General features: G+C 44.9%; 1 protein-coding gene across 3 annotated transcripts in view; it reads right to left on the bottom strand.

Moving 5' to 3' along the window:
• Nucleotides 1-13,027, bottom strand: part of MTERF3 (mitochondrial transcription termination factor 3) — a 28,169-nt gene that overhangs the window by 14,730 nt on the left and 412 nt on the right. The window contains exons 1-5 of one of the 3 annotated variants that reach the window (XM_054020520.1): nt 12,898-12,998; nt 10,881-11,235; nt 7,091-7,243; nt 5,897-6,086; nt 44-191 (exon numbers count right to left, since the gene is read on the bottom strand). In XM_054020520.1, coding sequence (XP_053876495.1) covers nt 44-191; nt 5,897-6,086; nt 7,091-7,243; nt 10,881-11,211 — 822 coding nt within the window. In that variant the 5' untranslated portion in view covers nt 11,212-11,235; nt 12,898-12,998. Of the gene's footprint in view, nt 1-43; nt 192-5,896; nt 6,087-7,090; nt 7,244-10,880; nt 11,236-12,897; nt 12,999-13,027 lie in introns of those variants that run through there. The other 2 variants (XM_054020521.1, XM_054020523.1) reach the window with 2 other exon arrangements.

Here is a 13,027-nt window from a genome sequence, read left to right as displayed (position 1 = left end):
TTCACTAACAAAATACATAAGTATGTAGGAGTATATTACTTACTTTTTGCACACTTAGTCCAAGTTCTTTTTGGAAGAAACCCAACCTATTATCCAATCTTTCCACCGAAAAAGACAGTAAAAACGGAGCTCTCGAGACCATCCGTGCAACTGCTTCCTTACCAAATTTTTTTGATTTTAGGTAAGCCACTCTAGGAAAGAGCAAACAATTAGTGAACATTTATTGCCTCCATATATTCAACTAGTTGCTCAAATTCCTCAGTGATACCTTGCAAACAGACATGTTTTAATATTAACATACAACCCTGCCAGAAATAATTAGGGGGTGAAAGTCTGCAGTTATCGTAAAAGCAAAATACCATCCCTTCCAATTAACTACAAGCAAAATATGAGAGCAAAATGTCAATACTGAAGACAGATTTTAATTCTTTCCAGCTGTACTTAAAATACAGGTTAAAATAGTTATCTGCTTAAGTACCAGCCTGTCTCACAGATTAAGAACGCACTTATACAGGGCATGTGGCTATGACAATATACATTGCCTTCTGCTTATTTTAATGACATACATTTTCATTGCTTTAGTCAAACTTAAGGACCTCAATATCATCCTCCCTTGCACAGTCCTATTATGCCAATATCACAGAAGTAGAAATACCATACAATGCCATGTATGGAGAAACCTTCCACAAAAAAGTAAATTAAACATTTTTAGATTTGTAGAAGTTATTTTTGTTATAATAGATCTCTACTTTTGGTCACTGGCCCCAAGATTAAGTTATAAAATATCTGGTTGCCAGGACACAGAAACAGTTGATCAACAGCCTTTCAAGGGGAGCAGTGGGGACAAAAAACCTAACTCACTTCAAGACTGAGCTTGATACATTTATGGAGGGGATGGTATGATGAGACTGCCTACATACAATGGCACGTAGCTGACCTGCAACTGCTAGCAGTAAATATCTCCATCATCTGGTGATGGGACACTAGATGGGGAGGGCTCTGAGCTACTATAGATAATTCTTTGCCAGCTGTCTTGCTGGGGGGGGGGGGGGGGGGAGTCTTGCCCACATGCTCTAAAAGGTCTAATTGATCACCATATTTGGGGTTGGGAAAGAATTTTCCCTCGGGTCAGATTGGCAAAGACCGTTGGGGAGGGGGCTTTCGCCTTCTTCTGCAGCATTGCCAATCTGACTGGGGAGGGGAGAGGTGTCACCTTCCTCTGCAGCATGGGACACAGGTCACTTGCAGGTTTAAACTAATGTAAATGGTGGATTCTCTGAAACTTGAAGTCTTTACATCATTATTTGAAAACTTCAGTAACTCAGTCAGAGGTTAGGGGGTGGGCGGGTGACGTTCTGTGGTCTGCAATGTGCAGGAGGTCAGACTAGATTATCATGATGGTACCTTCTGACCTTAAAGTCTATGAGTAACATTTTTATGTTTAAGACAGGTTTATTTACTCTCCATCTGCTGAAGTCAGTGAAAATGGAATTCTATTTAAATACTATATGTAGGGCCCTACAAAATGCAGTCCATTTCGGTCAATTTTAAAATTAGTCAATTTCACAGTTTCAGATATTTACATCTGAAATTTCACAGTGTTGTAACTGGGGGGTCCCCAACCCAAGCAACAAAGTGAAATTGACCTAATTCTTGTCAGTTTGTTGCCAATAGGGTTCTAAAAAGAAAATTTTCCTATCACAATTTTACTCTGCTGCACTTCTTCCACTTAAAATTTGCTAGATACTCTATTCCTTGCAATGAAACCTAGACTTCTGCCGAAACTAATGGCAGAGGTCTCCCATTTTCAGAGGAAGTCTCCTATTTACCCCAATGAATGGATTGTTCAAGACCGGTTTAAATATATCATATGCTCAAAATTGCCAATCCCAAACATTCTAAAAAACACACATGGTTTTTAAAATTTCACAATGTAAGTCAAAGGATTGTGGAGTTCTTTTTCTTTGCTTTCTCTTTGGCGAGTCATTAGGTTTTATGGTTTCAAGCTTTTCTGCAAAACTATGAGAGCCAGAAACTTACTTTAAAAACAAATTTTAAAAGTACAGCTGACATTTTCATGTGGTCACCTGACACTAAGAGCTGAGACTTTTAAGACAGACACGAACAAGACTCATGATAATCCTGTGAGAGTTGGCAACCCTGTCAGATCAGCAGTTGTATAAAGCATATTAAAGATTCAAGTCACCATTAACAGTATTTCAAAATAAACATATCTGGTGCAGCTGCACTACAGACACTGATTTGCAACTGTCAGAATTGTTATGAATTATGGAATGTTTTTACTTTTACAGTGTTTATCTCAAGTCATAAATGCCAAATCTGTTGAAACTTTTGTTTTGTTTCCTGGCAGCATGGGATCCATAACAATAAAACATTCCAGAGAGTGATGTAACCAATATTGTGTCCATCTGTATTTAAGTGTTTAGGCACAGGTGATGTTGCTTCTTTAATTCAAAGGATACATTACATATTAATTCAACATACAGCTTGCTATATCCTCTGCACTACAAACTTATTTTTAAAGTGCCATGAAAGCATTTATGAATGCTAAATAAAAGATAAACTCACTCAAATCAAATGTTTAGTATATTCAAAATGAATTGGAGTGTACTTTTTTTTTTTAAACTTTGCAAGCCAGATGGCATTACAGGACATTCACCAAAATGAAAGTCTGACTTCACACCTGAGCTAGGTTGACTTTATCATCCTAAAGAGAGGATCTTGAGAAAATCAGAAGCAGCTGCAGACCCTCCAAAGTAAGCATACTGCAGCACAGCTCTACCTGTAAATACTGGTTCATATTGAATGTGATATAGGTGTCTTTTCTGTACAGACATATTGCTGCTCCATGGGAAAAAGGGTATTGATCTTGTGACAGCTAGCAAGAGTGCAGCAATTACAGGTTTGTTAGCATTTCTAGTCTAAATGCTAGCTTTCAGGAATTCTCTATTGGATAGACAGATCTGTTATGTGCAGAATACAGGCAGGCATAGGCAAAACCAAGTTTTGATTCCTATACCAATTAAAAAAAAAAAGGGAAATTTTCTAAATAAATAAATAAATAAAAAGCCCATTCTACTGCAGTTCTAGCACAAACTTAGCACTGGGGTAGTGAACTTGGCCAGAAAGTGAAACGGACTAGTTATTTCAGCATTCAGTAACTGCCTCACCACAGTAAACAAACTGCATAAATTGGGTAAAGAAAATTAAGGCCACGTCTACACTATAAACTTTGGTTAAGGCAAGTTACATCAGCATAAAACCAAAGCACTTAGTATGTCACTTGTGCATACTTCGCTCCTTGCATCGGGACTATGCGTACTCAACGGGAGTACTTGTATTGATGCAGTGCGGTGCACCATTGGTGGGTATCCCAGTGTGCAACCCACCACTGTCCAGCGCACTGTATTCTGGGAAAGTTTGGCAACACATAGTGGGGCAGAAATGAGCTGTGCAAGGATGACTGGGAGCAAGGGGTCAACTTTCCAGTGGGCAACTGTCTCCATCCCACAATGTCAGCTATATCAGGGGTTCTCAACCTTTTTCTTTCTGAGGCCCCCACCAACATGCTATAAAAAATCCACGGCCCACCTGTGCCACAACAACTCTTTTTCTGCATATAAAAGTCAGGGCCAGCATTAGGGGGTAGCAAGCAGGGCAATTGCCTAGGGCACCACACCACAGGGGCCCCGACGAAGCTACATTGCTCAGGCTTTAGCTTCAGCCCCAGCCCCGGGTGGTGGGACTCGGAGCCCATGTGGGCTTCAGTCCCAAGCGATGGGGCTTTGGCTTTCTGCCCTGGGCCCCAGCAAGTCTAACAATGGCCCTGCTTGGCGGTCCCCCTGAAATGTGCTCACGGCCCCCGAGCGGGCCCTGGACCCCTGGTTGAGAACCATTGATCATAATTTTCATGCCTTTTTTCAATATTCCACAGACATGTGAGGCCCTCCTCACTGTCCACCATCACTAACAGAAGCATGGAGCCTACACAGTTCTGCACTCTTGACATGAGCATTGCAAGCACAGGACACACAATCCTCCAGTATTTGCAGAGCTGCAAGAAGAGCTGAATCAGCAGGGAACATGATGATTTCTTGGAGGACAGATTGCTGTGGGACATAGCGAGAACCGATTCAAGGTTGTTGATGGTGTTCACTGAGCAGCTGCAGATGGTGGCGCACAGCTTCTGGACCTGAGAAACAAGCACTGTCTGGTTGAATCACATTGTAATTAAGGCATGGGATGATAAGCAGTGGCTGCAGAATTTTGAGATGTGCAAGGCTACATTCCTGGATCTGTGTGCTGACCTTGCCTCAGTCCTCCAGTACAGCAAAACCAAAATGAGAGCTGCATTGACAGTAGAGAAGTGAGTGGCGATCGCACTGTGGAAACTAGCAACATCAGATTGCTACCGGTCAGTCGGGAATCAATTTGGAGTTGAGAAATCCACCATCAGGGCCATTGTCATGCAAATGTGCAGGGCTATTAATAGAGAGCCCTGCGCGGATACAAAAAATGTGTATCCGCAGTCGATCCGCGAGCTGCAAAAATTATCTGCGGACATCCACAGATTTGCAGGGCTCTACTTACCGTTGCTGGGCTGAGGCTCCAAGGCACCCCCATGCTAGAGCCCGGTCAGGAAGAGGCGCATCGGAGTCACGGACCCTCCACCTGCCCTCAGCCGGGCGGGAACACAGCCAGGGCCTGCTCTCAGCCCTCCCCCAACCCTGGGCAGATGGAGGGTCCACTGCGGCTCCCCACAGCAGCCAGCCCAGCTCTTACTGTGGCCGGGCTGCGGCTCCAAGTTGCACTGTGGGGAGCCTGGGTCCCTCCACCTGCCCTGGGCAGGGCACCTGGGGGACACAGACACGGGCCGGGGGCTGCTTGAGCTCTCCGCCCAGGGCAGGTGGAGGGACCCAGGCTCCCCAGGGCTGCCAACATGGCTCTCCCCAACCCGGCTCTGGCCGGGGGCAGCTCGTAAACTGCAATTCTGCTAGGTTTAGCTATATCAGCCTAGAGAATTGAGTAAGCCATCTTAGCAGGTGGGCATGACATAGAAATCAGGCTCCTGGAAAAGGATGCGAGTAGCCCAAATCTTTTCAGCTTCTTCATTTGTTTTCTGTCCTCTGCTAGTCAGACTCACTCCCGCAAAATAGCCAGGTAGAAGAATTTTGTTGTGACTTAACTACAGTTTCTCATTCTCAGAGTAATTTCGAACATGTTCCTACCTACCTAAATGTCACAGTTGTAGGGTTCCCAGTCTAATACATTTTTTTGAAATTTTGTTCTACCTTTCTGAGTAGTGGCAGACTTAGATCTATGAGACTGTAGGATTCCAACTCCCAAGGGCCCCGCACCTAGCTCCCATAGTCCCGATTACCCTCCATAGTCTGGACTGACTCTGGCACCAGAAGCCTTCTGCACAACCTCAGTTATAACTGCATCTCTCTGCTCCCTGTTTAGAAAGCTGAACTTCCTTCCTGCCTTATTTCCTGGCTCATGTAGAAGTGGCAGACATCAGTAGGTATAGATCCCTGAACAGGTGGGCAGGCAGAAGGAAATTTGAGATGGGAATGGTGGGAGCACAGAAAAGATGGGACAACCAACAGGCTTGTAGCACAGGTGCATAGAAATTGGGTGGCTTTAGATGAGGAGGGAGGCATTGTGTGTGGATTTTTACTTAGGGTCCTGCACTCCAAGCACCAGCCCATTTGAGATTTTAAAGCATTTACATGTTAAACCCAACAAAATCCCACTGTAATATTTTACCTATTTTATAGATGGGTAAATCAAAGTAGAAGGGATTGGGTTTATGTGATTATAGTTAGCAGGTATAGGATTAATGGATCTTGGGCTTGTTTCATGAAAGACCTACCTTGTCTCTAGCGCCTCCATGTCTACAGCAAGAATGTATGGATTTTGGGTCAGGAATGGCCCCAGCTGATTATCTTCTACACCCACATCCTTAAGAAACAGAAGTATTTTTCTTATATCTTTTTCAAAATCCAGTCTCAGTAGGAGTTGGCCTGCGTTTGGACGTTTTTCTACTTTGGACAAATCAACTCCTACAGCAAATAAATCACAGACACTACTTTAGTTGAATGCTTAGTTAAATGAACTATGAGGAAGAGATAAGAAACGTAAGTACATGCTACACTGCTTGTATGAAGTCTTGAATACAACTTTTGTGCATACAGACAAAATATTTTGATTGCTCAAGATATTATGGTCACAATAGCTTGTATATTCAGAAGAGAACCCAGAAAGCTTATGCCCAAATAAATCTGTTAGTCTTTAAGGTGTCACCAGACTCCCATTTCAAACAGTACTACGTTAATACACACTAGAGAAATTTTAGTGCAAGGCCGCAGGGCCTACACAGACCATTAGCACACGGCACATTAGTGAGGACTAAAAATCTACAACTGTCTGGTATAGTGTAGACATGTCCCAAATCTTTTTGGATCTCCCCTCCCACACGTCATTTTTGTATTCCATGCATTTCTTGCACTTAAAGAAGGTTGGAGGGGAAGGGAGGATGAGATCACCTTGACTTCAGGCATCTTTCTTTTTCAATTTGAGGTCTTTTTTGAGAGAGTCACGATTTTCCCCATTTCTCCCGCCCTGCCTCTCTTAATTTTTCTCACTTTTAGGGCCCTGCATGATGGTAACTTTCCTTCCTACCAAGAAGGAAAAAGTTGCAGCTTCTCCACAGCCAGTTTCTTCAGTGAGCCCAGAGGGATGGAGGCTGCTAGAGTACAGCAAGGTGTTCCCTACCCTCAGGAGCTGCAGGTGACGCCCTCTCAGTGCTCCTAGCTTGTGCTAGATCAACAGCTGAGGAACACAGATTCTGTCCCAAACTAACATACATTGCTGGTAACCCACATGAACAGCCTCTACTTGTGTTCATTTGTCCTACATCTCTCCCCTCTACCTTGGATTGTGCGTTGCTACACCTACAAAATTATGATTTGCAAGTTTACTGCTAAGTCAGTAAGATGAATAGTCCTTAGTTTATATATTGAACACACCAAGCACAAATAATCTGCCTAAACATCATTACACTTACCCAAAAGCACTAATTTGCTCAGAGTTTCTGAACGATCAACATAATCTCTAAGTGTGAAAGAACCAAGGGGAAGGGGTGGCTCAGCGACAATCTGCACAGCTTCTTCTTCAGAGATCTCCTCCAAAGCAGATGAAGGTGGTGTATCTTCCCAAACTAGAATCCATTAAGAAGAGAAATGTTAATAGATTTTCTTGACAAACTGTCAGAATTTCCACTACCTTCCCAGTCTGTCTCAAGAACTAGAAGTTAAAGTATTTTCAAAATACGATTTTACTAATGTTGTTGCTTTTACTTGTTTAGGGTATTTCTTCTGTGAGGCAACTCTGATTACCAGGCAACAGGAAACATAATTAGCTGTAATGTGATGAACTCAAAGGACCAATTCTTTCCCTAGCTCAGCCAGGACTTCCTGCTAATCCCGCAAAAGCTTTTTTGCATGCTTAACTTTAAGCATCCAAGTGGTAATATCATGTGCTTAAAACTAAGCATGTGTGTAAGTATTAGCAGAACTTTACAGTGCAACATGGGCAAGTCACTCAATCTTTGCTTCAGTTCCCCATCAAATATGGATAATATCAGATCTCTAGCCGGTGAAGCACAATTTATAGTTGGAATGTATCTTAAGGTCCTTGGATTGATGCTGCTGTAGTAATATCACCAAAAAGCTTCCTAATAGTGAGATCTATTGAATTATATAGAAGTCACACAAGGGAAGTTGTAAAAGCCACATCAATTGAGACATTTAAATTTATAAGGGCCTGGAGAATATTAGCACACCTCTTTGCAACAGCCCTGTAAGGTACAGAACTACTGTTATCTCTGTTTAACAGATCAGGAATTTAGATACAGAAATAGTGACTTACCCAAGACTGCACACAAAGTCTATAGCAGAGTTGGGAACTGAACCTATACATCCTGATTCCCGATCTAGTGCCTTAACCACAAGACAATCCTCCTTCTTACTTCTGATTTTTTTTTAAACCTACTCTTGTTACAGTAATTTGTTGTCTGTCTTGAAACGAGTTAGAAAAACACTTTTTTTCCATTTTGTACACTTGTCAGCATTTCTCACATACTCTGTTTCAAAGTTTCTCCAGTTGTGTGGGTCTTTCACACAACAATAAGGGAGAAACTTCTTTTTCGTTAGTTTTTAAAGAAAATAAAACTGAAAAACTACAAAACTGGCATGGACATTCGGGACTAGTGGAGTCCCTGAAACTGTATCTACTTAGGAGCTATGAAGTGGATGGTGTGTCCCTCTAACAAGGTTCTGTGTGTCAACACTTCAATTTTTCAGTAGTGATAGTTTTAGCATAAACATCCAGCTAGTGTGCATAGCCAGTGTGGCTAGACAGAATAAAAGGTAGAGTTATATCGTCCATCTGCCACTGTAACTGCAGAATTGTTCCTCAGATTTTCCCATACTTTGTAGAGTCTAGTTTTAAATGCCCTAAAAGTTGAGACATGGCCTCTAGCACCTCTATTCCACAGTCTATACAGAACTCTCACTGTTATAGAGTTTTAGATGATTTTCCAGCAGAAGTTTCTCTTTTCTCCATTTCATCCTAATATACCTATCTGCACTTCTGGGACCAATTCAGCCCTGGCATAAACAGACAAAACTCCATGGAAGTTGGAGTACCTCACAGAGGGGTTGTAGGGCTTAATTAATGTCTAAAAACACAAAGTCCTGGTCTATGCTAGAAAAGGTACATGTTACTCGAGAATACATATGTGAGTTGCACATCGTATGGGTCACTAAACAGCTTGCTACACTTCCACCTATTTACACCTCTGACTGCAGAATCTCTACTTTGATACACTCTGGATGAAAGCCGACTCATCTAAACCAGATTTACACCCACTTTGCACTACAGTTACGGAGGATCCAATCCTTCTCAGTTGTACATGGGGTTAGCTGCAAGTGTAGGCCAGACAAGTCAACACAGTTTAGGAAAATCACTTTTTCTAGCATTCCCCATTTGCAGAAGGAGAAAATGGTTTGCCAAAGGACACAAAAAGGAGTCTTTGCCAGAACCAAACTAAAACTCAGTTTCCTGGCTCCTGATACTATGCTCATAGCCCACCTCTCTGCTGTGGGGAAGAAAGGCCTGTAAGCAGTATCTAAAACAGTTTAAACGATTAGTGTGTTTAAACTACTGTTTTAACACGCTAATCATTTAACATATATTGTTATGAGTGATATAAAGGGTTAAAACAATCTCTAATACCTTATTTCACAGTTGCAGGTAAATATTATAAGAATGAAGTATAATTCTCATACTTAGTACTTCCATAGCAATTTTTCTCCATACACATTAAAAGCCCTTTTCAGAGGTTATTATCTTTATTTAGGGGTGACGGCACAGAGTGGTTCAGTGGCTTGCCCAAGGTCACACAACGAGTTTGTAGCACAATGGAAAAGAGAATTCATGTCTCCTTACCACCAGTCTGATATTCTGATAAGCAGACTAAACTTCTGACTAGATTTAAAAGCAATCAACGTGGTTTCTGGATCAAGTACTTGTCTCACATTACAGAAACCTGTATTAATACTGGGGTTCAAACTGAGTGAAACTTGTAAAGACTGTCCAAATATGCCAGCATGAGCAGGACTGAATGAGTTAACAGCCAAAAGTAAAGTTTAAAGCAGGATTTTCAGTACAGAATAATAGAAGTTCCTACATCATGCTGCCAAAATGAGAATGCTTAGGTCAGTGGTTCCCAAACTTTAACAACCCGTGAACCCCTTTCACTAAAATGTGAAATCTTGTGAACCCCCTCCTAAAAATGAATATTTCCAGGGATTTAAGTTTAAATCTCCTCAGTGTGATGCTAACAACCAACAAACTAGAAAATGAGAAGATTCACTCACATCTCACTGAAGCAAAACAGCACTCCAGAGAAAATGACTTAGTATTGAATTACTGAGGCACCTTAACACTGCTACATTGACTACAACATAGTTCTGGCTGTTTGGTGCGCAAACATCTTTTCTTCCGCCACCAGGGCCATCCCTAAGGGGGTGCCCCGTGAGGGACCACCCTCCATGTACAGCATGGCCCCTGCTCATTCTGCCCTTCATGATGCCCAACTTCCCCTGTCTGCCAAGGATAGGGGTCCGAGCTGCCACCTGAGTGCCTGGGGCCCAGCTGCTGCCCTGCCCACCACATGGCTCAGGCTGACGGCCCTGCGCTGGGGTCTGGGCTGACTGCTCCCGGCCCCCGCTGCCTGGCTCCGCGCTCTGCAGGGCTCGGGCTGCCGGCCCCCGCTGACTGCTGGGCTCAGGCTGCCGGCCCCTCCGCTGCCCGCTCAGTGCTCCACGGGGCTCGGGTTGTTTGCTCCACAACGGGGTCCCACCTGCTGCCTCCCATGCCCCAGTTCCTCTGGCTGCCATTAAGGAAATTTTTCTGGCAAACCTCCTGTAACATTGTGCCAGCTCCAGTTTGGGAACCACTGGCTTAGGTAGACGCTAGGTAAGATAGGCTACGCAATAAAATGGCATGAGCCCTCATCACAGAAAAGCAGAGAAAGTATCAACTGAGATGAATGAGTCATGTGAGACGAGACGTGGGATATGCTGGCTAGAGAATATATGAACTAGTAGCTGTGGGACATGAGGAATACCTAGAAAAAGGTGGTTTGAGATGCTGAAGGAGGACATGAAAGTTGGTGTCAGATTGTTAGATGCACTGGACAAGAACGCTTGGAGACTAAGAGCCGACACCAAACTGATGGGACATGGTGGACTTCAAGTTTAAGTGAAATTAAAATTCTTAAAGTTTCTTACCTTCATATAATGTTTTTGTATCTGAGCTGGGTATTACTTCTGCTTGCTGCTGGTAGTGGTTTACTGGAGAAAGTAAGTTACTTTCTGAAGAAACAATTTGTCCATTACTTGAGTTGGTGGACTGTAAACGGCTCCCCAAAGATACAGGTCGGTAGGTCTTCAATCCACGCTGAAGAAAGCGATTATCAGTGCACAGCAAAGATAGAACTGAAAGCTCATCCAACTGCATCCATGTTCTGTGAGTTTTTCTCAGTCGCTGAATAGAATTAGCAACATTACTTGTTTTCACCGATGAGCACCATATGCTTATCTGCCGAGCCCAAAAAGCCATCTTCTACATAAATACAGTTCCCTGCTAAGGAAAAGGAGCACTTAATTATAGGAAGAAAATTGTCAGGAATAAAGCAATACATCTCACTGTTCACACAAACTAGGATGAAAGTTCAGGAAGTAGCTTTGTCAAAATTAAAGCAGAAGTAGGTCTGTGCTATATAATGTCATTCTACTGCCTCGTAAATTTACAAATGTGATGTCCTAGAAAATACATAATTGAACACAATAAAAAGTATTTAAAAATCTCAAACTGAAATTGTTTCCCTTAAGTTTGTTAATTCTCAATAATCTCTTTATGAAAAAGAGAGAATCAGGGCACAATGTCAAGTCTCTTGATGGGGCGCTGCCAGACTGTCCTTTGGTTCCGTGTTTGTACAAGCACATAGCACAGTGACGTCCTGGTCCACGACTAAAGTTCCTAGGTGTTATGCCAATACACATAAATTAATTATAACAGTAACACATTTAGTCTGGTTATGAGCATGCAATTAATACTGTATCTTGAAAGACAAGGCAGCTCCCCCTAGCCCAACAGGTACATTGCTCTCTGAGGCTATGGCTACAGTAGAGAGCTTACAGCAATGCACCCCCAATGCAGCTATGTCAAGGGGAGAAGCTCTCCGGCCAAGGTAGCGCAGTCCACACCGGTGCTTAAGTCGGTGGGACTCATGTCACTCAGAGGGGTGGCTTATTCATATGCCTGAGTGACATAAGTTATACCAACATAAAGTTATACTATGTGCTCCTGCTCTCAGACAGATCCCAGAGCTAGGACCGTGCCAAGGACACTCAGCTCCCCGGGACACATGAAGCAGGAGCACCCAGCAGACCTATAGATAATGCAGCACTTAAAGTGGTCTGAAAAAAGCAGGAGGGTCTGACTCTAACATAACCCCAGTCAAAGTAGTGTCATGCCCAGGAATCAAACAATTCACCATTTCTTGTATTACAGAATCACATGAACCGCTAGCTGATAAAGCCCCTTACAAATATCTATTGTCACTGTTTTTAAGTGAGACAACAGGCCTCATACAAGTCATTAAAACCCAAGACATCCTAGGACTGGGGGGCGCAGGGACGCTCAGACCGTGCCTGGGTTGCTGCCGCTGCCTCTGCCCTCCCTGTCGCGTCCGTGCCCGGAGCCCGGCTCTGAGCCTGTCCCCGCGAGGTGTTGGGCTGGGAGGAGGCCCGGTCCGTGCCCCAGCGCGGCTAGCCTCCCCCCCAGACACAGGCCCTGCGGCGCGGCAGCAGAGGGACGGAAGTGAGGCTGTGAGGCGGCCCCGCTGGTAGAAGCCCTGCGGCCTGAAGTGCCAGGCTGAGGGAACCGACGCAGCACAGCGCCGGCCCAGCTCCGGCCGCGGGCCCGCAGCCCGCCCCATCCCCAGCGCTCCCGGCCCAGCTCCGGCCGCGGGCCCGCAGCCCGCCCCATCCCCAGCGCCCCCGGCCCAGCTCCGGCCGCGGGCCCGCAGCCCGCCCCATCCCCAGCGCCCCCGGCCCAGCTCCGGCCGCGGGCCCGCAGCCCGCCCCATCCCCAGCGCCCCCGGCCCAGCTCCGGCCGCGGGCCCGCAGCCCGCCCCATCCCCAGCGCCCCCGGCCCAACTCCGGCCGCGGGCCCGCAGCCCGCCCCATCCCCAGCGCCCCCGGCCCAGCTCCGGCCGAGTGACAACGGCGGGGAAGGTCTCACCTGAGGCGGCGGCGAGGCCTTGAGCCGCGCCACTGGCTCCTCCTCCTGTCGCCTCGCCCCGCCCCCTCCCGGCAGGTCTGCACGCAGCTACCCTGCCTCGCCCGCCCCCTTCCCTCACGTCCTGCAGAGG

The sequence above is a fragment of the Malaclemys terrapin genome, chromosome 2 (assembly GCF_027887155.1).
Source record: "Malaclemys terrapin pileata isolate rMalTer1 chromosome 2, rMalTer1.hap1, whole genome shotgun sequence".
Lineage (NCBI taxonomy): Eukaryota > Metazoa > Chordata > Testudines > Emydidae > Malaclemys > Malaclemys terrapin.
The sequence above is the reverse complement of the archived record's forward strand: the minus strand, read 5'-3'. Positions and strand labels throughout refer to the sequence as shown.